Source organism: Arvicola amphibius, chromosome 14 (assembly GCF_903992535.2).
Source record: "Arvicola amphibius chromosome 14, mArvAmp1.2, whole genome shotgun sequence".
NCBI lineage: Eukaryota > Metazoa > Chordata > Mammalia > Rodentia > Cricetidae > Arvicola > Arvicola amphibius.
Window position 1 is genome coordinate 1,690,202 of NC_052060.1, and position 27,419 is coordinate 1,717,620.

At 42.6% G+C, this 27,419-nt stretch overlaps 1 protein-coding gene and 1 non-coding gene across 2 annotated transcripts; both read left to right on the forward strand.

Annotated features, from left to right (window-relative positions):
* The first annotated feature begins 451 nt into the window (after window positions 1-451).
* On the forward strand, window positions 452-25,644 carry Khdc4 (KH domain containing 4, pre-mRNA splicing factor). Its single transcript, XM_038311359.1, has 14 exons — window positions 452-550; window positions 975-1,194; window positions 2,746-2,874; window positions 3,207-3,286; window positions 7,785-7,837; window positions 8,135-8,298; window positions 10,783-10,994; window positions 12,917-12,977; window positions 14,036-14,093; window positions 14,321-14,574; window positions 21,173-21,352; window positions 22,632-22,744; window positions 23,491-23,582; window positions 24,368-25,644. The coding sequence occupies exons 1-14, from the start codon at window positions 513-515 to the stop codon at window positions 24,565-24,567; spliced, it is 1,854 nt and encodes a 617-aa protein (XP_038167287.1). The 5' UTR covers window positions 452-512; the 3' UTR covers window positions 24,568-25,644.
* Window positions 8,420-8,547, forward strand: LOC119801522. The gene has a single exon (XR_005283212.1).
* Window positions 25,645-27,419: the final 1,775 nt, after the last annotated feature.

A 27,419-nucleotide genomic window follows, 5' to 3' on the forward strand; every position in this document is an offset into this window, starting at 1 on the left:
ACTGGAGCTTCATATTCCCAAGAAAAACAAAAAGAAAAGAGAAAGAAAGAAAAGACATTTGTGCAACCTTAGGAAAAAAATCCTTTTTCAAAAACAGGTAAATGAATGAATGGGCTGTAGTCGCGGGAAGATTCTTCCTCAGCTACAGGCTGGGACTCCACATGAGCAAACTGAATTCGGAGAAAATCTGTTTCATTTTCTAACTTAAATGTCGTCCCAGAAGCTAGCTTGCCTACAACAAAGATGGATTCTTCAAGCGCCGACCTCGCTTTTCAAGCAGACATAGCAGCCATTTTTCTTAAGGGCAAAGGAGCATGCCGGAAAAGTCGCCCGCTCACTCGTCTCAGGAACGCCAGACGCTTTAAATTACCGAATGTCCAATCGGAATGCAGATTTCTCATCGGAACCGTCCTACCTCACGGCCGGAAAAGGCTGTGCGTCAGCGCGCTGGGCGGAAGTGGCGGGAGGGCGGTGGTGGGTAGTTGGCGGGTGGTTGACTAGAGCCGGCCGCCATGTCCGCAGGGAGCGCGACACATCCTGCCGCCGGCGGGTAGGGGCTTCGCGGGCCGGGCGGGGAAGCGAGCACGGGCCGGGGCGAGGGAGGCGGGCAGGCTGCGTGTGGGTGGCCGCGTCCGGGCTCAGGCCGGGTTCGGCAGAGAATGTTGCGCAGGCCGCGGGCGCCTGCGAAAAGGCCGGCCGAGGTGCGAGGGAGACGCGAACCCGGAGCGTCCCGAAGGACGAGCCAAGGGGAAGGCAGACGCAGGAGAATACCGGGACGACTTGAGCCTTTGGGTGGAAGTGACTGGGAAGGGATTGTTCTGGAAAGGGGTTGAAGGAAGTGGGGATTCGGGGGGATGTAACTGAGTTTTTGATGGTGACTGTGGAACCTGACAGGCAGAGTGGGATGATGTGTCCTGAGAGAGCAGTACAAAGGAAGGCTTGAGGCCCCAGTATGTTCCTTCTCCTACCTGTAGGCGCCGCAGCAAATGGGACCAACCGGCTCCAGCCCCGCTTCTCTTCCTTCCGCCAGCGGCCCCAGGTGGGGAAGTCACCAGCAGCGGGGGAAGTCCTGGGGCCGCCACCACGGCTGCTCCCTCAGGAGCCTTGGATGCGGCTGCTGCAGTGGCCGCCAAGATCAATGCTATGCTCATGGCCAAAGGGAAGCTGAAACCGTCGCAGAATGCCGCCGAAAAGGTATTCCGAGTGGAAGACGCGCTGCTGTTGGCAGTTCTGTTGCTTTTCAGTTTTATAATATTCCGGATAATGAATATTATAAAATAATGGCAATGGATGGCGACGATCACGTATGGCAGTATCCGGATGCTGCCTTGTTAAATTGTTCTTGTAAAGGAGAGGGTTTTTGTTTGTTTGTTTGTTAGTTTGAGACAGGGTTTCTGTCTATGTGGACAAGATTGGCCTCCTACTCACAGAGATCCTCCTGCTCCTGTCCCTCAAGTGCTGGTGATGACAGCTTTGCTCACACCCTGAGGTCAGACAGTTTTACTTGGTCTTGTTACTTTTATGAACTTGACTCAATTTTTTTTTTTTACTTTATTTTATTTTACTTTTGGTTTTTCGAGACAGGGTTTCCCTGTAGTTTCTAGAGTCTGTCCTGGAACTAGCTCTTGTAGACCAGGCTGGCCTCGAACTCAGAGATCCGCCTGCCTCTGCCTCCCGAGTGCTGGGATTAAAGGCGTGCGCCACCACCGCCCGGCTAACTTGACTCAATTTTTATCGCCATTGAAAGCGATACATTCCTGATACGTGAAGTTGAGACAAATTATTTGAGTGTATTTAGAAATATTTATTTGTATGTGTGTCTGGGTGTGTCGTAATTTGGGTCTCTGTGTGAGGGATCGCTGGATTGAACGGAGGCCATCAGGATTGGCAGTAAGCACCTATACCCTCTGATGTGTGTGTTGTATATGACACACATAAGTGTTTGTCAGGAGGACAGGCAGGTGTGTACTGCTACAGTGCACACCAGAGGTCAGAGGTCACTTCCACCTTGTCTGAGTCAGGTCCCTGTCCTCTGCTACGTCAGGGAGGCTGGCACTTGTGCTCCAGGATTCTTCAGTTCCTGTCCCCATCTTGCTGTAGGGACACTGAAGTGACAGATCCACATCTGGTTTGGTTCGTGTATTCTGGGAATTAAAACTCGGGCCTCACACTTGGCTATCATGAGTAGCCTCATGACTAACCATCACTCAGGAACTAAAATAATTTTTAAAAATGTGACCTGTATAGCCGGGTGGTGCTGTTCTTAACTGCCAACCCCATCTCTAGCCACTACTTGTTTGCTCGCTGGAAGACAGGGACACACGTTCCATGGCATGTATTCAGGGGTCACAGATTACTTTGTGGAGTGTGTTCTTTACTCAGGAATTTTTTTTTCTTCTGAGCTTGGGCTGATAGATCTCATGGCAAGTGCTTTACCTGCTGAGCTGTCTTGTCAGCCCTGTGACGATATTTAAGTGAGGTTTTATTTCCTTTTTTATAAAGTTGTTTTTGTTGTTAGGTAAAGGGAATAACTGGAAAGTAGGTAGGACTTGAGATAGCCGTAAATCAGAACTGAATCATAAAAACTTGTAATTCGACCAGGTGGTGGTATGCACACTTGGGATGTAGAGGCTTGGTCTGAAGAGCAAGTTCCAGGACAGCCAGAGCTGTTAAACAGAGAAACCCTGTCTCAAAAAACAAGCAAATCAAAAAACCTTTTAATTCCATTTTTTTTCTATTTTGTAGCTTCAGGCCCCTGGCAAAGGCCTAACTAGCAATAAAGGCAAGGATGACCTGGTGGTGGCTGAAGTAGAAATTAACGATGTGCCTCTGACATGCAGGAACTTGCTGACTCGGGGACAGACTCAAGATGAGGTGTGTGGGACTTGGAAACCTTGGGGAGGGTGGCAAGTGAATTCAAAAAGATACTTCTGAACACAAGCATTCGTGGGTGGGTTTGGGTTTAACTGTAGAGAATAATAATAAGAGAGATGTGGGTGACTTCCCTGGGTGGGCTTGATGCAATCAGAGTTTCAGATACAGGACAGTTTAGATTTGGTGAAGTGAATGGGAGAAGTCCTGCTGTCTTCCATAGAAATAGCTTAATACCACATCAGAGTTTTGCTTTTAATTTCATAACTATATGTATTTGTGGTGTTGTAGTATTTGTCTTGTTATCATTTTTAATAGAATGTTTCTATTTTTAGATCAGTCGGCTTAGTGGGGCTGCTGTGTCAACTCGAGGAAGGTTCATGACGACTGAGGAGAAGGCCAAAGTGGGACCTGGGTGTGTATCCTATGGTCCACTTAATGTTTTCTTCCCTTGGGAATCTGTAGGAAAGGTATTTGGGTAGTAGCTTGAGGAAGAGTGCTGTTGGATTTCATTTCCCTTTTTTTCTTTTTTTCTTTTTTCTTTTTTTTTTTTTTTTTTTTTGGTTTTTCAAGTCAGGGTTTTTCTGTAGCTTTAGAGCCTGTCCTGGAGCTAGCTCTTGTAGACCAGGCTGGCCTCGAACTCACAGAGATCCGCCTGCCTCTGCCTCCCGAGTGCTGGGATTAAAGGCGTGCGCCACCACCGCCCGGCTCATTTCACAATTTTTTAGGAGAGAAAAAAACCATGAAAGAATATTATAATGGTTAACACTTAGACATTTTTCTTGACCTGGGGAGATGACTCAGTCTCAAGTGCTTGTAATGAAAGCATGAGGATGGCATATGGACATCTCGGTACTCAGATCTCAGCTCTGGAGAGGGTGAGGCAAAAGATGGACCCTCAGAATTTGCTGGCCAGCCAGGAGAGCTGAATTGGTAAGCCCCAGGGCCTATTGAGAGTCTTTGTTTAAAAAGACCAAGAGTGGTCATTCCAGGCTGCAGAGATGGCTCAGTGGTTAAGAGCCCTTGCCACTCTCCTAGAAGATCCAGTGTCAAGGGCCAGCATCACATGGTGAATCACAACCATCATAACTCCAGTTTCAGAAGCCAGTATCCTTTTCCTGCGATCATGGCATCAGGTATGCACATGGTTCACAGGCATAGATGCAAGACTCATACACATTTTAAAAAAAATGCCACCCTAAAAAACAACACTCAAGGATTGACTTCAGGCTTTCATTGTGCCCTGTACACAGGAACACAGTCTCTCACACACCTCTTTCCTATAGAAATTGTCTCTGTCAGAAGTCTGGTCTTTGTAGTTCTTGGCCAGTCAGGGCTACCTTGTGAGACCCACAAAAGGGGTTGTATTATGTTGTAGTCTACTCCAGTCTCCCACTGAGGAGTGAACCTAGGGCCTACATACTAACTAAATACAGGCTCGAACAATGAACTACATTCCCAGACCTTTTGCTTTTAGTTGTATTTTGGTTTTTGGCCCTGTAATAATTATAGGCTGTAGGTATCTAGTTAATCTCAGTTTTATATTTTCCCTTCTATTAGTTAGTATGCAAGACGTCTGTGTGTGTGCGTGCGTGCGTGCGTGCGTGTGTGTGTGTGTGTGTGTGTGTGTGTGTGTGTGTGTGTGTATTCCTTCAAGACAGTTTCTCTGTGTAGACCCAGCTGTCCTGGAACTCATTCTGTAGACTGTCTCTGCCTCATTGGTGCTGAGATTAAAGGTGTGCGCTAACACCACCTGGCGTATGTAAAATGTCTTTATACTGTCATTTGTAAGACAGGGTCTCTTGTAGTTATTCCTGTCCTCCAACTTGATATATAGCTGAGTATGAGCTTGAACACCTGATCCTCTTGGATCCACCTCCAAAGTGCTGGGATTATAAGTAAGTGTCCATCACCATGCCTGGTGTGTATATGGCTGTGTGTGTATGTTCATGTCCATGCATGTAAGGAGGCCACAAGTTGTCATTGGGTGTTTTCTGTTTCTTACCTTTTTGAGACATCTGCTCTCACAGAACCTACAAGGCACCGTTTTGACTAGACTGGCTGGCCAATGAGCCCAACGATCTTCCTGTCTCCTCATCCCTTCAGTTCCTGGCTTCGATGGCATTTATATCTAGGTCCTCATTTTTTTTTTTTTTTTTTTTTTTTCTGTGAGTCATCTCATCACCTATCTAGCTAGCTGCCTACTCTCTTTCCTCTTGTGTGTGTGTGTGTGTGTGTGTGTGTAGGTGCACAAAGCCTTCTGCAGTCACGAGGAGCCAGATTATCTTTATCATATGTTTTGAGTCAGTGTCTGTCACTGAAACTGAGGCTTAACATTTTTGACTGGCCAGGAAGTTGCTGAGGTTTGCCTATCTCCATCTCCCAACTCTGGAATCAGAGGCACAGCTGTTAATTCCAAGCTATTTTGTGGGTGCCAGGAATTGGAATTCAGGCTGTCTTCTTGTTTTTCCAACAAGCACTGTTATTCACTGGGCCAGCCATTTTTCCAGCCTTAGAATTTTCTTTTTAGATAAGGATCACATTGTCGACCATTTGGCCTCAAATAGATGGTGATCTTTGTTTTTTGTTTGTTTGTTTTATTCCCCTTGGTCTTTCAAGACGGGGTATCTCTGTAGCCTGTCCTGGAACTCACTCTGTAGACCATGTTGGTCTTGAATTCACAGAGATCCACCTGTCTCTGCCTACCGAGTGCTGGAATTAAAGGAGTGTGCTACCACTGCCCAGCCTGATGGTGATCTTTTTACCTCAGCCTATTGAGTGCTAGTATTATAATTATAAACAACCACACCTGGTTTGTATTTTTTTAATTTTGTATTTTTTCTTCTATTCTTAAAACAATCTTTTTGACATACTGATCCCAATTCCCTTTCCCTCCCATTCTCCTGCTCTCCCCATTTTCTCCCCACCCCATCCCCCATCCACTCAGAGAGGGTAAGGTGTCCCATGGGGAGTCAGCAAAGTCTGTCATGGCATCACTTGAGGCAGGGCCAAGACCTTCTTCCCCCCTGTATCTAGGCTGAGCAAGGTATCCCTCCATTGGAAATGGCCTCCAAACTGCAAGTTCATGCACTAGGTTCCACTGCTAGTGGCCCCACAAACTATCCACTTGAAACCAGAGTTATAGGCAGTTGTGAGCAGTCTGATAGGATTGATTTGAGTGTGGGTCTTCTGAAAGAGTAGCAACTGCTCTTAACTTTTGAGTCATCTTTCCAGTTTATAACTTTTTTGTTTTTCTGTAATCCTGACTGTCCTGAACTCGCTCTGTAGACCAGGCTGACCTCAAAGTCAGAGCTCTGTCTGCCTCTGCCTCCCAAGTGCTGGTACTAAAATTAAAATTGTGCACCACCATGCCTGGCTTAGTCTTTTGCTTTTTATTTTAAGAAATTTTGCTGAGTTGCTGAGGCTGATGTCAGACTTGTAATCCTCCTGTCTTATTGTAGTGCCTGGGATTAAAGGTGTGTATATCCAAACTCAGCACCAGTTAACTTTGATCATTGAGAATAGCTGTAGTCTGAAGATCCCATGAGTTTGAGGCCAATCTAGGTACATACAGAGACTCTGACTCAAGAAAATAGCAACAAAGTTCGAGAGTAAATTTTTTTTTTAAACAAATTAAATTCCCTCAAAGTGGAATTTTCTTTTAAGATTTATTTATTTATTATGCCTATAGTGTTCTTCCTACACACTAGAAGAGGGCACCAGATCTCATTAAAGATGGTTGTGAGCCACCATGTGGTTGCTGGGAATTGAACTCAGGACCTCTGGAACATCAGTCAAAGCTCTTAACCTTTGAGCCATCTCTCCAGCCCAAGAATAAATTTCTAAAACAGGGTTTTGTTTTGTTTGGTTGGGTGTGGCAACATCTCAGCTCAGCTGGCTCTGGTGACCATGAACATCCTAGCCTTCTGCCTCTGCTTCCTATCACAGGGACTGTGGTCACACCTAGTGTATGCAGTGCTGAGTGTCACGCATGCTAGGCCACTGCTCTGCTAGCGAAGCTTCAGTCCTGCTTCCTGAGTCCGTAGACATGAACTAACAGCAGGTCAAAGTTTTTTTTTTAATAATTTATTAACTTTATTACTTTATTTTTGTGTGCCTTGGTATGAAGGTATCAGACCCCGTGGAACTGGAATTATAGACAGTAGTATCATATGGTTGCTTGGAATTGAACCTGGCACTCTGGAAGAACAGCCTGAGCCATCTCTCTAACCCTTTACTCTAGGTTTTGACCAGTTCAGGATCAGCCTTTTTGTGTGTTCATGTGTGGGGGCCCAAGGACAGCCAGCCTCCTTTGAAGCTGTGTTCTTTGTTTTTAAATGTTTTTATTTATGAATATGAGGGTTTTCCTTTGATAATATGTTATGTACAGGAGCGAGAACCAAACTCAGGAGCTGCAAGTACTCCTTTATTTCCCCGAGATGGGGTTTCTGTGCAGCCCTGTGTGTCTTAGAGCTCACTTGGTAGACTAGGCTGTCTTTGGAATCACATATCCACGTGCCTCTGCCTCATGAGAGCTGGGATTAAAATTGGCCACCATGCCTGGTTGTTTTTCTTTTTCTTTTTTCCTCCAAGACAAGGTTTCTCTGTAGTTTTGGAGCCTGTCCTGGAACTAGCTCTTGTAGATCAGGCTGACCTCGAACAGAGATCCACCTTCCTCTACCATCCAAGTGCTGGGATTAAAGGCATGTGCCACGACCACCTGGTTTTCTAGTAGCCATTTTTAAAAGTAGGTTCTCTGTTGGCTTGGGACTCATCAAGTAGACCAGGCTCACGGTCCGTTGAACCTCTGAGTTTCTTCTTTCTTTACAACTCGGTAGTAGAATTGCATATGTAGCTTTTTTAAAGTAGGTTTTAATGGCTCCGGGATCAGTCTTTTAAATTTCTTTTTATAGGGATCGTCCATTGTATCTTCATGTTCAGGGGCAGACCCGGGAGTTAGTTGACAGTAAGTAATTTTTGGCTCGTGTGACTTCTCTGTAAAAAATTTGAAACCATGACACTAACAGTGTACTGTCCTTGATGACTGTTCTTTATGAATTTTATCAGTGGTATATGAGGATTTAGAGATATGGGGGTTGCATATTTCTGTAACTGAAAATTGAATTGAGGGCTGTATAATTTACACTGGCCTGTATTCTCTTTGTGCTCTTGTCAGTTCATTTGGTATGTTTAGTGTATCACTAACTGAGCTGTGTTTCCAGCCCCTCTGTGTACTGTCTTACTGTCTGTAATTGTTCCCTAGGAGCTGTAAACCGAATCAAAGAAATAATCACCAATGGAGTGGTAAAGGCTGCCACAGGGACAAGTCCGACTTTTAATGGTGCAACAGTCACTGTCTACCACCAGCCAGCTCCCATCACTCAGCTGTCTCCTGCTATTAACCAGAAGCCTTCTTTCCAGTCAGGAGTAGGTTTTGTTATATAAAAATGTCTGTGCAAAATAATACATAGTAAGAAAAGCAGTGTCAAAGGGTATACAGATTGTGTAGTGTAAAGATAGTATTTTAATTTGTATTTGTAAGCTGACAGTTGGAGGACCAAGAAGGCTGAGTCTGATGAAGCAAGACTTTGCTGATACACTCCTCCTAGACAAAGGGGTGGAGAGAGCAGCCCTTACTGGAGAAAACCACAGGGCTGACTGTACTACCCAACATTTCTCAGCACTGTCATTACAATTTTGTTTCTGAAATTAATTCAACCTCTATTTGAAGAGAAGTGAGTTATGCTTACTCAGAGCTGTACTGTGGTGCGTGTGGGTTTTAAAACACACAGTTTTACTCAGCTCTTGCTGACCAGGTAATTTATTTTGTTGGAGAGGTAGGTAGATAGGTACATGAATATGAAGGGTTTTAGGTTTTGTGGTGCTGGTTTGATTAGCAGGGATTTGAATAGGCTAGGCTAGAACTCTTCCCCTAAGCTATACTTTTAGGTATATAAATTCCTCTCAGGTATGCCATACTAACTTAGTAACCTTGACTTATGGTGCTCCTTCCTTTCCTAAGTGCTGGAATAAAATAGGTGCCACCAGGCTTGGTTTATTTAACTTTATTTTATTATTTTTTTTAATATTTATTATGTATACAATATTCTGTCTGCATGTATGCCTGCAGGCCAGAAAAGGGCACCAGACCTCATTACAGATGGTTGTGAGCCACCGTGTGGTTGCTGGGATTTGAACTCAGGACATTTAGAAGAGCAGGCAATGCTCTTAACCGTTGAGCCATCTCTCCAGCCCCTGTTTGTTTTTTAATGCACTGCTCAGGGCTTCATGTATGCTGGGCTACCACCCTGCTAATTGATATATCCCCAACCCCTTTCTTAAGATAGGGCTTTAGAGTTGGGTGTGATGGCACACACCTTTAATCCCAGCAATCTGGAGAAAGGCAAGTGGATCTACTGAGTTCCAGGATAGCCAGGATTAAACACAGAAACCCAAAACCAAAGTCCTAGTTTGTGAGTTTGAGGCCAACCTGTTCTACAAGAGCTAGTTCTAGGACAGGCTGCAAAGCCACAGAGAAACCCTGTCTTGAAAAACCAAAAGAAGAAAAAAATACTAGCTATACTTTAACTTAATATGTAGCAGAGTCTGGCAAGGAACCTGCTTCCACCTCCCATGTCACTACGTATACCATGTCCTAATTTATGTGGTACTAAGCAAGCATTCTATCAGGAAAGCAGGGCATATAGGAGGGGCCTCTTTCTAGTCAGTATTCTGTTGCCATGAGAAGCACCATGAGCAAAGAATAAAGGGTCAGTCTCAGCTTTCATGTTCTATTCCGTCATGGATGGATGCCAAGAGAGAAAAGCAAAGCAGGAGCCAATGGAGGAATGCTGCTTTGCTTGCTTGCCGTAGTTTGCTCAGCTACCCCCTCCTTCCTTTCTTTCCATCATTCCCTTCCTCCCCCACCCCAAGACAAGGTTACTCTGTATAACAATTCTGACTGTCCTGGAACTTACTCTGTAGACAGACTGGCTCCAGACTCACAGAGATCCACCTGCCTTTGCCCCGAGTGCTGCCATTATATGTATGCACCACCACTGTCTGGCTCGCCCATTCTTTGTTATATCTAAAATGTGTTCACTAGGATGGTTTCCGCTAATTGAGTGCTGCTTCCTCCTGGAGGAGCATTCTTCGATCAGCTTTGCTTTTCTTCCTATAGACTGACAGGACTGTGGGGAGCCGACACATCAGACTACTGATTGTACGTGGCTAAAGGCCATGGGGATCTTACAGCCTCCCTGGCATTTCACATCCATAAAGTAGGAATTGGGGCTCTCTACCAGACCCCACTTCTTGTGTTTCCTCTTCTGGAGAGGAATGAGAGAGAGCCTTTGTGAGAGGCATGTTCTCAATTCACTACCAGAAAGCTCATCCTCTTCCCCCTCACCAAACTCCCATGATCTTAATATGTAGCTCTGACCTGGAGCTCACTATCTATACCAGGCTGACCTCAGATTAGCAGAGATCACCTGTGTCTGCCTTACCGAGTGTTGGGATTAAAAGCATGTGTCACTATTCTTTTTTGGTAGAGGCAATTCTTAAATGGAGGTTCCATCTTCTGAGGTATGTCAAGTTAACTATTAGCAGCCATAAATCTAACCTTGTTTAACTTGGCTTAAACAAACAAGTGTTAAACCTCCTTAGGAGGCTGAGGCAAGAGGGTTGAGATTATGAGGCCAGCCTATGCCGCATAGGGAATTTCAGTACAACTGAGCTGTAGCAACACTATGTCTCCAAAGAGTTATCTTGGAGATTATGATAGAAAATTTGGAGGATCCATGTGGAAGTGATCCTAAGTATGTACAGGATCATACTACTTTGTAAACTAGTTTCTACAAGCTTACTTCAGTACTGTTTCTCTACTAATCAGAGTACTCTCTTCTCTTACAGATGCATTATGTTCAAGATAAATTATTTGTGGGACTAGAACATGCTGTGCCCTCTTTTAATGTTAAGGAGAAAGTAGAAGGTCCAGGCTGTTCCTATTTGCAGCACATTCAAATTGAAACAGGTGCCAAGGTCTTTCTACGAGGCAAAGGTTCAGGCTGCATTGAGCCAGCGTCAGGCCGAGAAGCTTTTGAACCCATGTATATTTATATCAGGTATGGATAAGAGCTGCAGATGAACAAATCCTTCTCAGTATAGGCTGGAGTACTACATAACGAGCAAGAGAAAATAGACTTTAACTAATGTGAAATCCTAGGGTGATGGTGGTTAAAGTCTGTAATCCTTGCATTCAGATGTGAGAACAGGAGAATGAGGATTCCAAGGTCATCTTTGTCTACGTGATGGCTTTGAGGCCTTCAAAAAAAACAAACGAAAAGCACTCAAAATCTACATGAAGGATTAAGTAAGCTTGGAATGATAACTTTATAATTGGGTTAATAAAAATTACTGAATTATTAAAGCTGGGAAGGTGGTTGCCCAGTTATGAATGAGCACTTGCTGTTCTTCCAGAAGACATGGGTTTTGTTCCTATCACTCGGGGAGAATGGATCATATCCATCTGTAAATCCAGTTCCCAGGATATGCCATTGGCCTCTGAAGGCACCTATACACGAACATACCTACATTTTTCTTTCTCTGTTTCTTTTTTGTTTTTTTGAGACAGGGTTTCTCTGAGTAACAACTCTGCTATCCAGAAACTCTGTAGACCAGGTTGACCTCAAATTCATAGAGATCCACCTGCCTCTGCTTCCCGATTGCTAGGATTAAAGGCATGAGCCACCACCACACCTGGCTTAAACTATTTTATTTTAATATGTGGACAGGTTTCGTGTAGACTATACTGATCTTGAATTCATTATGTAGTCCAGGGTGACTTTGAACTTCTGATCTTCCTGTCTCTACCTTCCAAGTGCTGAGATTGAGTGGCACCAGAATCACTTTCTTTCTGCCCCTCACCTCCGCTTTATTTTTTTCTGTTTAAATGTTTTACCGGCTCGTGTGTACGTTTACTTTGTACCTGGTGCAGGAGTGGTCCAGAAGAGGCTACTGATTTCACCTAGAACTGTAGTTAAGGATGGTTGTGAACTACCATGTAGATGCTTGGAATCAAACCCAGGTCCTCTGGAAGAGCAGCAACTACTCTTAACGGCTGAACCATTTCTCCAGCCCCCTCCCCCCAGTCTCTTTATGTCAAAAATTACCATTATCTGAGAAGAGGCATTATAAAATATATTTAGTGATGGTATATTAGTTAGAACTTTCGTTTGTTTGTTTGAGACAGTTTCTCTGTGTACTACCCTGGCTGTTCTGGAACTCATTTTGTAGAACAGATGGCCACGAAACCAAAGAGATCCTCCTGCCTCTGCCTCCTAAGCACTGGGATTAAAGGTGTGTGCCAACAGTGCTTAGCTGTTAGTTATAACTAAAAAGATTTTTTTTTTTTTTTTTTTTTTTTTTTTTTTTTTTTTTTTTTTTACACACAATGCTTTATTTGTTTTAGGGAAGCTGGGAATAACTATCCATATTTATATTCTTAAGTACTTCATTGAGAAAAATGTCGAATGTTAAATTGAGACCTGACTTTGATGTGTTTGCTTGCTGGTCTGGGTTGAGAAAACACTTGTTAGAGCTCGTCGAGAAAAGGTGTGTGTCCCAAAATTGCTATTTAGTGTGGTGTCAAAACTGATTTACACAGTTCCGGGACAGCCAGAGCTCTAGAGTGAGCCATGTCTCAAAACAAACCAAAAACCACCTTTTGTTTATGTTCCTGTTGAATGACTTCAGAGGGGGCTGGAGAGCTGTTTTTTCAGAGGTCCTGAGTTCAATTCCCAGCACCCACATGGTGGCTCCCAACCATCTATAGTAGGATCTGATGCCCTCTTCTGGTGGGCAGGTGCACATGCAGAGCACTCAGACAAAATATAAATATAAATACATAAAATTTAAAAAATGACTTTAGAGGACTAGATTTGAGCTATAGTGAGTATATTATAGTAAATGTGTACAACAGCATAAAAAGAGAAGATGAGACAGTTACTTTGCTCTTTTGACTTTGTGGCTTATTCTTTCTTTGTAGTCATCCCAAACCTGAAGGCCTGGCTGCTGCTAAGAAGCTCTGTGAGAATCTTTTACAAACAGTGAGTTTGTGTGTGTGGCTGGGATTGAAATCACAACACCATGTATACAGTTGTGGGCTCCAGTGCTGACCTATAACTATAAACTAGTACAGTGACCTCCTCGACATGGTCTTTACAAACTAAATTAGGACGTCTTATAGTTGCATTAACTTCCAATTAAGCTAAATTAAAATTTAACTGTAAGCTTGGCCGTGGTGTCGCACGCCTTTAATCCTTAATCCCTGCACTCTGGTGGCAGAGGCAGGTGGGTCTCTGTAAATTCGAGGTCATGCTGGTCTACAAAGAGAGATCCAGGGCAAGTGGGGCTGTTACAGAGAAATCCTGTCTCAGAGAACCAAAATCAACAACGAAAGGCCCTACACCTTAATTCTTATTAATATGGAAGTTACATGAAGGAGCATTTCCTGGTTTAAAAAAGAAAAATGGTGAATGATTTATTTTATTTTTTGAGACAGTGTCTCACTATCTCTGGCTGGCTTTTAACTCTTAGTACATCAGGCTAGCCTTGAACTCAACAGAGATTCTGCTACCACTGCCTCCTAAGTGCTTAATTAAAGGCATGCACCACTACACCTGGCAATAAATGAATTCTTACCATTTATGCTAGTAACTTGGAAATTTTTGTAATTTCTCTAATTCTGTAGCATGTTGGATGATTTTGTGCCCCAGAATTGGGTAGTTTCTGAATTTAGGATTATGTATCCTGCTGATGTACGGAACTTTGCTTATTATTCCCCTAATTTACATTTTTATTTTTATTTATTCAGTTTGGTTTTTTGAGACAGGGTTTCCCTGTGTAACAGTCATAGCTGTCCTGGAACTAGCTCTTATATACCTGGCTGGCCTCAAACTCATAGAGATTTGCGTCCCTCTGTCTCCCAACTGCTGGGATTAAAGGTCTGCGCCACCACCGCCTGGCTTAATTCACATTTAAATCAGAACACAGGAGAAATACTTTAATTCATGATAGCTTTAGTTTAATATATAATCATACCCCTATAAATATGGCATCATTTGGAACTGGCCTTTATTAACTTCATTTTCCCCCACTTTTCCAGGTTCATGCTGAATATTCTAGATTTGTGAATCAAATTAATACTGCTGTCCCTTTACCGGGTATGTATGGCATAAAGTGTTAAAATATTTTGTTAATGATAGTTATGGTTAGGTGTGATTCTTGAGGTTATACTAGTTGTGCCAGGGCATTGGTGGTGGTCCCTTCAACTTAGGGTAATTTAGGAAGCCATTTATGCCTTGATGTTTGTCTTCCTAGCTGTTTAGGAGTCAGGTGAAGTGTTTCATTCTGCTGCGGCTGATTAAAGACTTTTTTTCTTCCCCCTCAGGCTATACACAACCCTCTGCTATAAGTAGTATCCCTCCTCAACCACCATATTATCCATCCAATGGCTATCAGTCTGGTTACCCTGTTGTTCCCCCTCCTCAGCAGCCAGTTCAGCCTCCATATGGAGTACCAAGTATAGTGCCACCAGCTGTTTCGTTGGCACCTGGAGTCTTGCCAGCATTACCCACTGGAGTCCCACCTGTGCCAACACAATATCCGATAACACAAGTGCAACCTCCAGCTAGCACTGGACAGGTAGGTTGCCAGCATATGCAATATGCTGCTGTTGAACTTAGAAGAAACTGGGGAATGGTTCTTTCTAGAAGTCAGTCCTATTCTGTATTTTGCCCTGTTGTCTTTTGTGTCCCCACAATAACTTACTGAGGACCTTGGGATAATACGTGTGTGTGCCATTCTTGGTTTCTAGTTTTTAATTATCTTCACAGGTCTTGCCCCAAGTAGATGTTTCAAGCGGGAGTCATAGGTAGACTTTTTTTTTCTAGAGCAAATGACAGGTGTTTTTAGATTGTGGTGGCTGTATAGTCTGTCACAGGTGCTCCTGTTGGTAAGCAAAAGCTGTAGAAAACACCTATTGAATGTGACTTCTTTTTTTTTTTTTTTTTTTTTTTTGCTTTTTGAGACAAGGTTTCTTTGTAAGTTTGGAGCCTGTCCTGGAACTAGCTCTCTAGACCAGGTTGGCCTTGAACCTGCCTCTGCCTCTTGGAGTGCTGGGATTAAAGGCATGCGCTATGCCCGTCGTGACTTCATTCTTTAATTATGATATGAGTGGGCAGGTCAGAGTTAGTTCCTTGCCCTCAGCTTCATAATCTCAAGGGCAAAGAGCACATGGGAGGCATAGGCAGATGGATCTCTTCAAATTCCAGGCCAGCAAGGTCTACACAGTGAAACCCTGTCTCCCAAAAAAAGGGGGTGGTGGCAAATCCAGGTTTTGTTTTATATGTTTATTATTTCAGTGTTGGGAAGGCAGAGACGGGTCAATCCTAGGTCCCTCTGGCCAACTTAGCTTACTTGGGGAGTTTCTGGTCAGCAAAAGACTGTCAAGAAACAAAAGAGATGGAGGCTTGGGAGATGACTCAGTTCTTGCTGAGGACCCACACTAGGCAGATCACAACTTCCTGTGGTTCCAGTTCCAGGGGGGATTTTCACTCTTCCTACCTTGTATGTATGTGGCTTGAGGATGGATCTCTCTGTGTGAGATCAGGTGCCTTTAGAGGCTTTTTGAGTGCCTCTCATATGTAGCTCTTATGTAGACCAGACTGACCTTAAATGCACAGAGAACCCGCCTGCTTCTGCCTCTGGATTAAAGGCGTAGTTGCCACCCACATCTGGATTAAAGGCATTGTCGCCACCCACATCTGGATTAAAGGCGTTGTCGCCACCCACATCTGCAGAGTGCACAGTTCGCAGCAGGCACTCTGGAGTTGTTAGACAAGGAGGCTCTCCTGGTCAACAGGAGAGGTGCATGCTGCCAGTTTTCCCTCCAGAGGGAGGCTGTGAACGATTCCTGGTGATTGATCTATCTATCTATCTATTTAGCTTTTTGTATGTTTGTTGGTTGTTTGGTTTTTCGAGACAGGGTTTCTCTGTGGCTTTGGAGCCTACCCTGGAACTAGCTCTTGTAGACTAGGGTGGCCTCGAACTCACAGAGATTCACATGTCTCTGCCTCCTGAGTGCTGGGTTTAAAGGTGTGCATCATTACTGCCAAGCTGAGTTTTTGCTATTCTATAGAGCCAGGCTTTTGAATCCACCCCAAATCCTGGACAATCCTCTCAGTCAACAGAACCCATATTATGCTTAGTGCACGTCCTTCCTCCCAAGTCGGTTATCCTGAACACTGTTCCTGGTCACTAAAACCCAAAGCTTTGTTGTCATGTGGAAACTCCCAAAGTTTCATTGTGTTTAAATGTGTTACTTGTTGTAACTGTTAAACATAGTTAAGGCATGCAAGTCAATGGTCAGTGACCTTAAAAATGATCAAAATTTTCAATGTGCTCAAAACTATCCTTAATGGTCATGCTAAATACAAATGTAATTCAGTTATTAGTGCAAGGTTTATTATAAATAAGTAACTAAAAACAGCTAGTTTGTTTAAAATTAGGTATGCTTAATAGATGATTCTCAAAATCTTCATAAAAATGCTTCATATGACATTTAAAGTGTTTATGATTAATAAATACAAAGCTTACTGTAGCTTTACTAGTTTAATAGAAGCATTAACAAAATATGGAATTTTACTTTCAGTACTAGTTTTATTTTTAAAGTTCATATTCTTGTACACATAAATTTAATAAAAATATAAATATGCTTAATAAAAATATAAAAATTTTAAAAATATAAATAGGACTAAAATGCAAGCCTAATTACGTGTTTCTCAATTCCCTTGGAGGCCAAAAGGAGTTAAACCAAAAATGCATTCAATATCTATTACATCAGAATGTACTGAATTCAGTAAAAACTGAGACCCTTCTAACAAATTCCTTCTCAATGAAACTGTTAGGCTTACAGCATCAGCTGGATATGTATTTTAATGCTTATATGGTGGAACGCCATTGTTTTCTCCTAGGATTTTCTGATTATTTCTCTGGTACTTCTAATTATCCTGTCACCTAGTAAAATCTTGAGCTCAAATTAAAATTGTTCTGGCTGTGCAATTAACCATTGTTAATTTTTGTTTTTAAGTATTTTTAATATTTTGTTTTCATGTACACTGGTGTTTTACCTGCATGTATGTCTGTGTGAGGATGTTAGATCTTGTAGTTACAGACAGTTGTGAGCTGCCATGTGGATGCTGGAAGTTGAATCTGGGTCCTTTGGAAGAGCAGTCGATACTCTTAACTGCTGAGCCACCTCTCCAGCCCTTGTTTTTATGTTTTATTGCCCTTGACCTGATAAATGATTAGACTCTGGCAAGTATGTTAATTAGAAAAGAGGTAACAAAAGCCTATCCTCTCTTAAAGCCCTTTTTTAAAAATACAATATAAAGGCATTATTTTATTCTAAGCTTCTAATGCATAATTAATAATGAGTTGACACCAGCTTGGTATCTGACACTACAGCGCTCTGTGTCTGGGACCTTCTCTGCTGTCAGGTATGTAGACATCTGCACTAAATTATCTAAAGGCGTGCATGATCCCCTCCCTATCTAGTCAGCTATGGAGCGCAGTAGCCCTGGGGGCTCCAGAAAAATACCATTATGTCATATATGGCATTATGCATTTTCTTTCTAGGACCCATTACAACTAAAAATGATAATGGTCCAGTATACACAGCTAATAAGTTAGTTTATAAAATATTAGTCATAGATTTATGTGGTGGTTGGTGCATGCTTTTGATTTCGGTATTAGGGAAGCAGAGGCAGGTGGATCTCTGTGAATTTGAGGCCAGACTGGTCCCTGATTTTATTGCAGAAAGAAATAAGGAAGCTGATGGATTAACCTGCCCTATTTTTTCTTCTCCAGAAGAAAATGGAGAAGGGGTATGCCTCTGTCATTTCAGATGGTTCCACTGAAACATTAGAGATTTTTCTTCTGCTCCTCTGTCCCTGGCCGTCAAAAAGAAGGCAGAGGGCAACGGAGCAGTGAAAGTTAACAGAAGGATAGATTGGCCGTCTCAGAAGTTAACTGAGGCCTCATACGTAAAGGGAGAACTTGTTCTGTGAAGCGCACAAAGCCTTACGTCACCTAAGAATCTTTTTCTGGTGAGGCTAGCTACTTTGACCTGCACATCTGCTGTGAGTGCCTCTGAGCATGTAGGTTGAATAGATTGAGGTCCTGTCATTTGCACTAATGACTCTGTTTAGAACTGGACCTTAGGACTGTAACAGACTCGTTCATTCATCTGAAGAAGTGACTGCTTTTAATTTTTACATGGGATTTGAATCACTTTCTATTTGCATAGGACATCATAATATTCCTATTAAAGGCAAAGATGGACTGACATTCTAAATGATACCAGAACTACTAATATAGGTCTCTTTTTCAAGCTATTCTCTCGATTTTTCTGATCAATATAATAATGTAACCAATAGGTAGACATAGGTTATATCCCTGTTGTTGATGGCAAAGTATCACACATAAAGTGCTCCCACTGTTCTAATAATATTCATTATGCCTGCTTATAGTATACTCAGCATCAAATGACAAATTCATCTACAGCATCTTAAAACCACTCTGGATTTCCTGCTATTAAAAATAAAACAGGCCAGGCAGTGGTGGCACATGCCATTAATCCCAGCACTTGGGAGACAGGCGGGTAGATCTCCAGGTTCAGAGGCCATCCTGGTCTTCAGAGTGAGTTCCAAAACAGCGAGGACAACACAGAGAAAGCCTGTCTCAAAAACCAAAATAATAAAATAAAAAGGGGAGATGTTGGAACAGAATCCAGGAACGGAATGTGTGAAGAGATTGAGTGTTCTGAGAAAACTCCAAGAGACCAGAGTCTTGTGACCTCGGTTTCCTCATGAGCCTGGGAATGTTCTTGGATTATGCTTTCATTCTCCTCCCAGGTGCAGTGGGTAGAGTAAGGTTACTTTATATTATTTACTAAACTGGCTATTGTTATTTATTTATATGTCTTCATGGGAAAATATTTTACCACGTGAGACTTGTTGGTCATGCGCAGCTTGCCGTTTGGATTGTACACTTTGTTCATGTGACTCCTCAGATTATAGTGTCTGAGGTTCTGGATAAAGTTGTCTACTGCGCGAGATTTAGTCTGCTTTATTATCAGATCCATTCTCCGGTCCCAGGTCCCATTGCCCCTAGAGAGTTAAAGAGGGGGAGGAGTGGGTTAAATAGGAAATAGTGCAATATTATTTTTGCCATTCTAAGCATTGTCTTTATCCTTTAGGACCAGTTGTCTGGATAACAGATGGTATATACAAATATTTAATCACTTAAAAGGGAGATATTTGTTTGGACTATCTAATCAATCCAAACACAATAATACAGATTTTAGCATAATTAAGTGCTCCTTTAAAATTTCTGTTAATGGGCCAGGCGGTGGTGGCTCATGCCTTTAATTCCAGTACTCGGGAGGCAGAGGCAGGCAGATCTCAGTGAGTTCTAGGTCAGCCTAGTCTGCAAAGCCAATTCTAGGACAGGCTCCAAAGCTACTCAGAGAAACTCTGTCCCCAAAATCAGGAAGGAAGAAAGGAAGGAAGAAAGGAAGGAGGAAGGAAGAAATGAAAAAAGTAACCTCTGGACAGCCAGGGCTTCACAGAGAAATCCAATCTGAAAAAAAAAAAAAAAAAAAAAAAAGCAAATGAAGCCTGGGTGGTGGTGGTGCACGCCTTTAATCCCAGCACCTGCAAGGCAGAGATCTCTGAGGCCAGCCTGGTCTACAAAGTGAGTTCCTGACTGCCAGGGCTGTTATACAGAAAAACCCTATCTCAAAACAAACAAAACAAAACTCTGGCTTCATTTGACACTTACAGTCAAGAAATCTTTTGTTTCTGAGAAGGATTTATCTGTTCCTAAAGTCTTTTTTTTTTAAAGATTTATTTATTATATATACAATATTCCTCCTCTATGTTTGCCCATGCACCAGAAGAGGGCGCCAGATCTCATTACAGATGGTTGTGAGCCACCATGTGGTTGCTGGGAATTGAACTCAGGACCTCTGTAAGAGCAGCCAGTGCTCTTAACCACCGAGCCATATCTCCAGCCCTGTGTGTGTGTGTTTTTAACTCAGTGGCTGCCTTTCTAAATAATGATTGCTTTTGAGATAAGGTCTCAGGCAGCTCAGGCTGGATGTGTAGCTGAAGATGGCCTTGAACTCCTAGCCCACCCACCCCCGCCCTTAGTGTTGGTGCGCAGCCACAAAGGTCTTAAAAAGTAATGTATGTGACATGGGAATCCCTCATCAGCACTGTGCATAGATAGCAGTGGACACATAGAATCTACCTGCTCTGTAGTGTCATCCGTAACCTCACACGGATGGTTTCCCTGCTGGCTATGATGCTTGCTGAAACCTCTGCACCCAGTTACCTTTCATTATTTTTTGATAGGTTTGCCCCATCTCGTTAAATCCTACTCCAGGACATAGATCATATTGTTACTGTTCTGTTTTCCATGTCAGATATGGAAACGAGATTGTGAAAAGTAAAGTGACAGTTTGGGGATATGACAGGAGTTAAAATCTGAAACTCGGGCCTATGAAATTGTTGAGTTCAATTTTTTCTGCTAGAGTAGTTCAATGATAGAGTATTTGATCTTGGTTCTAATCTGCACCATCAATAAAATACAATTTTAGGAAAAGATTAGATGTCTAGCTCATCTCTGTGTTCTCCATAGTCCTCAGTGGTAATGGAAAGACTAAATTGGAGCGTGGGATTGCTAGTGGATCCTACATGTGGCCTCATAGGGGACTCATTCCAAAATAAGCTACAGTCTTTAGTCCATTACCACAGGTAGGCAGGTACCTGTGGGCTGGGAACACTGAAGAAGACTGTAGTTCATCACAATAAAGGACTTCAGTAGTTGGTTTTTTCTGGGCAGTTATGTGGATCTCATTTTGGATTCTAGCATTCAGACATTTCTGCATATACCTATAATGCCAGATCCCTGGAGGCAGGGACAGGAAGATCCTCTTGATTACAATTTTGATAAGGTCTTTGATAGACTTGGCTGGCCTGGAACTTGCTATATAGACCAGACTTCAGCGCACCAAATAGATTACAGGTGCAGCCTGAGAATCAGAGCACCCATTGGTTGTTTGGGAGGGTGGGAATATCAGATTCCTGAAAGTTACTGCTTATTCAAATCTATTCTCGACATAATTTATTCATCCAACATCTCATACTTTGTTCCTTCTTGGTTTCTTTGGTCCTAGAGTCCAATAAGTGCTCCTTTTATTCCTGCTGCTCCTGTCAAAACTGCCTTGCCTGCTGGCCCTCAGCCCCAGCCCCAGCCCCAGCCCCAGCCCCCACTCTCAGCTCAGCCCCAGTCCCAGAAGAGGCGATTCACAGAGGAGCTGCCTGATGAGCGCGAGTCTGGACTGCTTGGATACCAGGTTAAATAAATATCCAATCTTCCTTTCTTGATCTTCCCTTGCTGTGTTTTCCCTTTAAGTTAGAGAATTTGCATCCATAGCAACTGTCTTATGGGATAAGAGTTTTGCTTCTGGAAACAGATTAGGTGAGGATTTTATTCTTGAGGAATTAATTTAAGGCAAGAGTCATTCTCCCTTGCCATTTTTTTGGTTTTGAGGCAGTGTTAAAACATGGTGTGGAGGGAAGTCTCCTGTGACTACGTTTAGGAGTTGTATTAAAATTTCATGCTTTTTCTTATTCAGGACAACAGTCTTGAAAGCCACTTATCAAAAGCTATCAATCTTCAAATTTATGATTTTTTTTTTTCCTTGACACAGGGTTTCTCTGTGTAACAGCTTTGGCTGTCTTGCTTTGTAGACCAGACCTTGAACTCACAGAGACTCACCTTCCTCTGCCTCCTGGGTGCTGGGATTAAGGTGCTGCCCAGCACAGTTGCACATTCGTGTGGAGGTCAGAGGACTACCTGAAGGAGTCTGCTTTCTCTTTCCATGGTTTTTATTTAACCTGTGGCTTTCGATTTGCTGTTCTCTCCCCCTTTTTTTTTCCTTTTTTTTAAAAGGGCCAGAGAGTTGGCTCAGAGATTAAGAGCACTTGTTGCTCTTCCAGAGGTCCTGAGTTCAATTCCCAGTATCCACATGATGGCTCACGACCATCTGTAATGAGATTTTGTGCTCTCTTATTGCATGTAGGCAAACATAATAAATTTTAAAAATTAAAAAAAAAAGACAGTTTCTCTTAGCTCTACCCTATTCTCCCACCCTAGGAAGAACGTGTCAGAAGTGGAGCGATGACACATTATGAATATAGTCACTGGAAGATGGTTTAGAGTTGGTGTGGTTCAGTGGCAGAGCAGGCAGCGTATGCTCAGGCCCTGGGTTAATCCCCGGTGCCAGGAAAGATGAGAATAGTTTTGTTGTTTCAGCAGAAGAGACACCTTTATTCATGTATCCATTTATTTATTTATTTATCGCAACCTTTTGTAGTTACTGTCACCAGGTATCCAGAAGCCATTGTAGAACGGTTGCTTATATAACGAATTACACCTTCCCCATGACTAAGTTCTACAGAAACAGGAACCCCTACTTGACTATTTGTTCTCACAAATCCCAAAGAACATGTAATGCCATTTAATTGATGGCAGTTATCAGAAAGATGAGGCACTTGACAGTTACATTAAGGAGCTAAAGTCAATGCAGCAGTTGTAGATTTGCTAATGCTACTGTATTTTTCTGCTCATAGCATGGACCCATTCATATGACTAATTTAGGTACAGGCTTCTCCAGTCAGAATGAGATAGAAGGCGCAGGATCGAAGCCGGCAAGTTCCTCAGGCAAAGAGCGAGAGAGGGACAGGTAAGTTAATTGGAACAGAACAATTATTTGAATACTAGGTAATATGATGTTTCAGAGGCTTTTGGGTTTCCCGTAGGCTAGGCAGTAACAGAAGTGTTAATATAGTCAAGCCATTTTTACTAATTGAGAGTGATTGAGTCTGGTACAATGGTGCAGGCAGAAGTCTGAGGCATCCTGGGATACGTGAGACTCTGCTTCAAAAAAAAAAAATAGAAAGGGTAGGAGTTGGAGAGATGGCTCAGGTTAAGAACACAGGCTACTCAATAAGCGGATCTGGGTTCAGTTCTCAAGAGTACCTGCCTGGTAGCTTATAACCATTGGTGACTTCAGTCCCCGGGGATACACCATCCTTTTCGGGGTTCTGTGGAAACTGTAGGCACAGACAACATACTCATACACATAAAAATAAAGTACCATTTTAAAGGCAAGAGAAAAAGCCCCATATTGTGGATGGAGATGTTGGATCAGTGTGTGGTTGAGGATTGAATGGCATAGCTTCATAAGGAGTACTGAGGAGACACCTAGAGCAGTGGAAGAGCCTTGCCTGCTTTGAGCTGGTTTTGACATGGTCTCCCTTTGTAGACAGGCGATGGTAGTTTGACGAGGTAAAGGTAAAGCACATGGTTATGGTAGTCACAGTTTATTAGCGGTCCTTGGTCATTCATAGCATCGGTTGATACTGGTATTTTGACTGGGTAATTTAAAAAATTGAATCTCTCTAAAAAGATATGTCATATTTTTAACAGGCAGTTGATGCCTCCACCAGCCTTTCCAGTGACTGGAATAAAAACAGAATCTGATGAAAGGAATGGGTCTGGGGCCTTGGCAGGAAGCCATGGTAAGTTAACTGTAGATGGGGTTTGGAGTGACCAAGCAGGGTGGTTGGTCATAGCTCTTAGTTTTCTAACCTTGTGGCCATTCATTTAGATTTAATCCTACCTTTATGATCTACTGGCTAATAATATATATTTTTTAAGTTAATAACTTAGTAGGACAGTATATAGCTTTTTATTTTTAACTACTCTGTCAGAAATAAGAGTTGCGTGCTTTATATATTTATACATATTGTCAGTGGTGTTAAAATCCTATGGAAAAGAGTGATTGTAGCTCATGATGTCTGACTGGAAGTCATCTGATTAGATTTAGGAGAAGTTAATTTGCCTTTGTGTCGGGAGCTGAGCCCGTCACCTAGCAGCATCCTAGAACCCTTCGTCTTGTACGTGGGGCCGTTTGTATCCCTTGCCTCCAGTTGATAAAAATGAGCAGAATAAAAAATATAGTTTCTTCTTTTCTTCTTTTCTTTTAGCTCTTTAAGAGGTGAGATGCTAGTCCTCAAAGACTCGCTTGCTAACTTCCCTTTTTTCTTTCTTTTTTTTCTTTTTTTTTCTTTTTTTTTTTTTCTTTTTTCTTTCTCTGTTTTCTTACATGGTTCTGGTGGATTCTCATTTGCTGGTGCTGGCTGTTTTTCGTGTGATCATCAACGTTTTGGGGTGACCATTGACCCTGTGACTACAAAATGGTGTCCATCTAACCACTTATAATTAACATCTTTTTTTTTTAATTAACGAATTTATGGTATTTTTTTCTTGGTGGGGAATGGGGTTGGGTTGTTCTCTCTTCTAGATTATCCAGCCAAGAAGATGAAAACAACTGAGAAGGGACTTGGCTTAGTAGCTTACGCTGCAGACTCCTCTGATGAAGAGGAGGAACATGGAGTCCATAAAAATGCAAGTAGCTTTCCACAGGGCTGGAGTCTGGGCTATCAGTACCCCGCATCACAGCCAAGAGCCAAGCAGCAGATGCCCTTCTGGATGGCCCCATAAGACGTAGTGGGCAGACCTTTGATGCTCGGCGACTCTTCTTAGCAATAATGCATGCACTTGATTAAACAAGACTCTGGGACCTGTTCTGAGGGCCGTCTTGGACCTTGAAGATGTTAGGGACGCAGTGTTCCCTGTCTTAAAGGGATGCCATTCTTTTTAAAAACCCTATTTCTGCAGTGGCATAACATCTGACAAAATTCACTTAGAATCACAAATTTGCGTCAAGCTTTTTAACAGTTGATGAAGTGTGCTTGTCCAGAGAAACATCGGGACTGAGCCATTGCCACATATGTTTGACCTGGTCTAGCCTTTTCCAAATGAATAGCCTCAACTCTGTTGTAAAGAAAGTTTTATTTGTATTTTACTACTATTGGGTCAATTTTGATAACTGGTTACAAACAAAGCCTTACTATTTATTAGTGGAAATGGTTTTAAGACCCTTCCTTCCAGTACTTACATTTAATTCTAAGAGCTCCTTGTCCCCCTTCCATTTGGATTCTTTGTGTTTGGGAAATGCTGTTGTACTCATTTAAAATGGTCAGATATAGCTGGATCTTGACTAGGAGAATGAAGTTATTTCTGCTTTGTTTCCTCCCTGGGATGATCCAGAGTTGGCGCCTGTTGCCACGCTTGTTTCAGGCAGCCATTGCTCTTGTTACTGCCCGGGTCCTGAACTTCTTGCTTCCAGCTGAGTCAAAGAAAATGTGACTAAAAAGCTGGTCAGAACTCATCACTGAAGGAAACACCGTTGTCTGTGTCTGTCTCTCTGAACTGGTTGCGGCCGAAGAAAGATGGGACGACCCATAGGATGGTGGCTCCAGCTGGAATCGCAGGTCTCCTTTTTTCTTGGCATGGCAGGTTTTGCCAAACAAACTTTTTTGTATCAAATATTGATGTGTGGAAGTGAAGGAATTGGAGGTGGCTGAGCCAAGAGTGTTTGAGATACTGTCATTTTTGCACATTTTTGAATACTTTGGAGACTGGCTTTGTACAAACTTATTCCCTGGTTTCCTCTATGTTGTAAATAATTAGATCATAATTTCATTATAAATAAATGTATAAATAACTTGCTTGTCAGTTCTTTTTCTTCTGTGGCCTATTCATATACTGTTACAATAAATTTTTTTAAATTTATTTTAACTTTATTTTATGTGCATTGGTGTAAAGGTGTCAGCTTCCAGGGAGCTGAAGCTCCAGGCAGTTGTGAGCTGCCATGTGGGTGCTGAGAATTGAACCCGGGTCCTCTGGAAGACCAGCCAGTGCTCTTAACCATTGAGCCATCTCTCTAGCCCTACAATAAACTTTTTAAAGTAATTTATTCATCTTTATTATTTTTCTTATGTGCGTTGCTGTTTTACCTGCATGTATGTCTGTGTGAGAACATTGGATTCCCTGGAGCTACTTACAGATGATTGTGAGCTGTCATGTGGTTGCTGGGAATTGAACCCAGGTCTTTTGGAAGAGCAGCGAATACTCTTTACCTTTGAGCCATCTCTTCAGTCTCTCAATAAATTCTTTATTCATAGCATAATGCAGTTATTTCCCTACCCAACCAAAACTTAACAGGCTCTAATATTTGCATATGCTCCTTGAGTTTATAAAGTCAAAATGAAAGATTAAAAGATTTTAGTTTCTATTTTCTAACTTTTCCTTCAATGATTGTTTTTATTTTTGAGGTGGGTTCACTGTGCTTCTGGCCCCCAAGGAGAGTTGCATCTGTATTGCATGTGTCCTAATTGGTCTTAATACTAAAAACCTAGAGTTAGATACTGGGGCAAGTGTTGAAAGATCAGAGAGAGGAACGAGCTACAGGCACCCTTTATTTTGCTAAATCCTCAGCCAAAAAATGGCCTAACTACTGTCCCCTCCACCTTCCTCTCTGCCCAGCCATATCACTTCCTGTCTATACAGACCGCCAAACCTCAACGGTCTAACTAGCTCTGCCCTCTGATCTTCATGCAAGCTCTCTTTGTTAGAGCACAAACAACACCACACACACACATATACACATATATCTTGCAAGTACATCTATAGAAAAATAGATCAGCCAGGCATTCGTGGCACACACCTTTAATCCCAGCACTCAGGAGACAGAGGTAGATTGCTCTCTGAGTTCGAGGCCAGCCAGTGCTCTTAATCATGGAACCATCTCCAGCCCCTATTTTATTTTCTGTTTTGTCCTTTTGGCATTTGAACCCAGAACTTTGTCCATGCTAGGTAAAATTCTGCCACTGAGATACATCCCAGTCCCTCCCCACTTTGGGTTTTTTGGAGATTAGGGGTCTCATTATTTAGCACTGGCTGCCCTGAAGCTCTGATGTATAGACCAGACAGACTTGAAGAGCACCTTCTGCTTCTGTTTCCAAAATGTTGGTTTTCTAGGCATGTCTGGCTAGCTAGCATTTGGAAAAATAAAATGTAGGCGGAGACTGTTCGTTTCCAGGTCTCCCATCCCAAAAGTAATCACACAGAAACTGTATTAAAACATTGTTCAGCCTATTAGCCCAGACTTCTTATTAACTATTACCTCTTAAATTAGCCCATTCCTATTATTTTGTATTTTACCACAAGGCTTGTGATTTACCCGTAAGTTTTCAGTGGACGGGCATCTTTCTGATTCTGCGACATGGGCTACATGTCATCTCTCTCACCCCACCTTTTCTCCGCTATCTCTGCGTATAATTCCCACCTTGGTCTCTTCCGCGCTGCCACAGGCCCAAAGCAGCAGCTTCTTTTTTCTTTAAAAGGGAGGCTTTATCGTTACTGATTTTATTGAGCTCTGCATTTTTCTCTGCTCCCCTTTCTCCTCCTCCCCTCCCCTTCAACCCTCGACCATGGTTCCCATGCTCCCA

What these genes read in the sequence shown, in the direction of transcription:
- Khdc4 (XM_038311359.1), top strand. Translation starts at nt 513, where the DNA reads ATGTCCGCAGGGAGCGCGACACATCCTGCCGCCGGCGG. An exon ending in CTCCAGCTAGCACTGGACAG is followed by an intron (nt 14,575 to 21,172) that starts GTAGGTTGCCAG and finishes CTTTGGTCCTAG; the next exon opens with AGTCCAATAAGTGCTCCTTT. An exon ending in AAAGAGCGAGAGAGGGACAG is followed by an intron (nt 22,745 to 23,490) that starts GTAAGTTAATTG and finishes TATTTTTAACAG; the next exon opens with GCAGTTGATGCCTCCACCAG.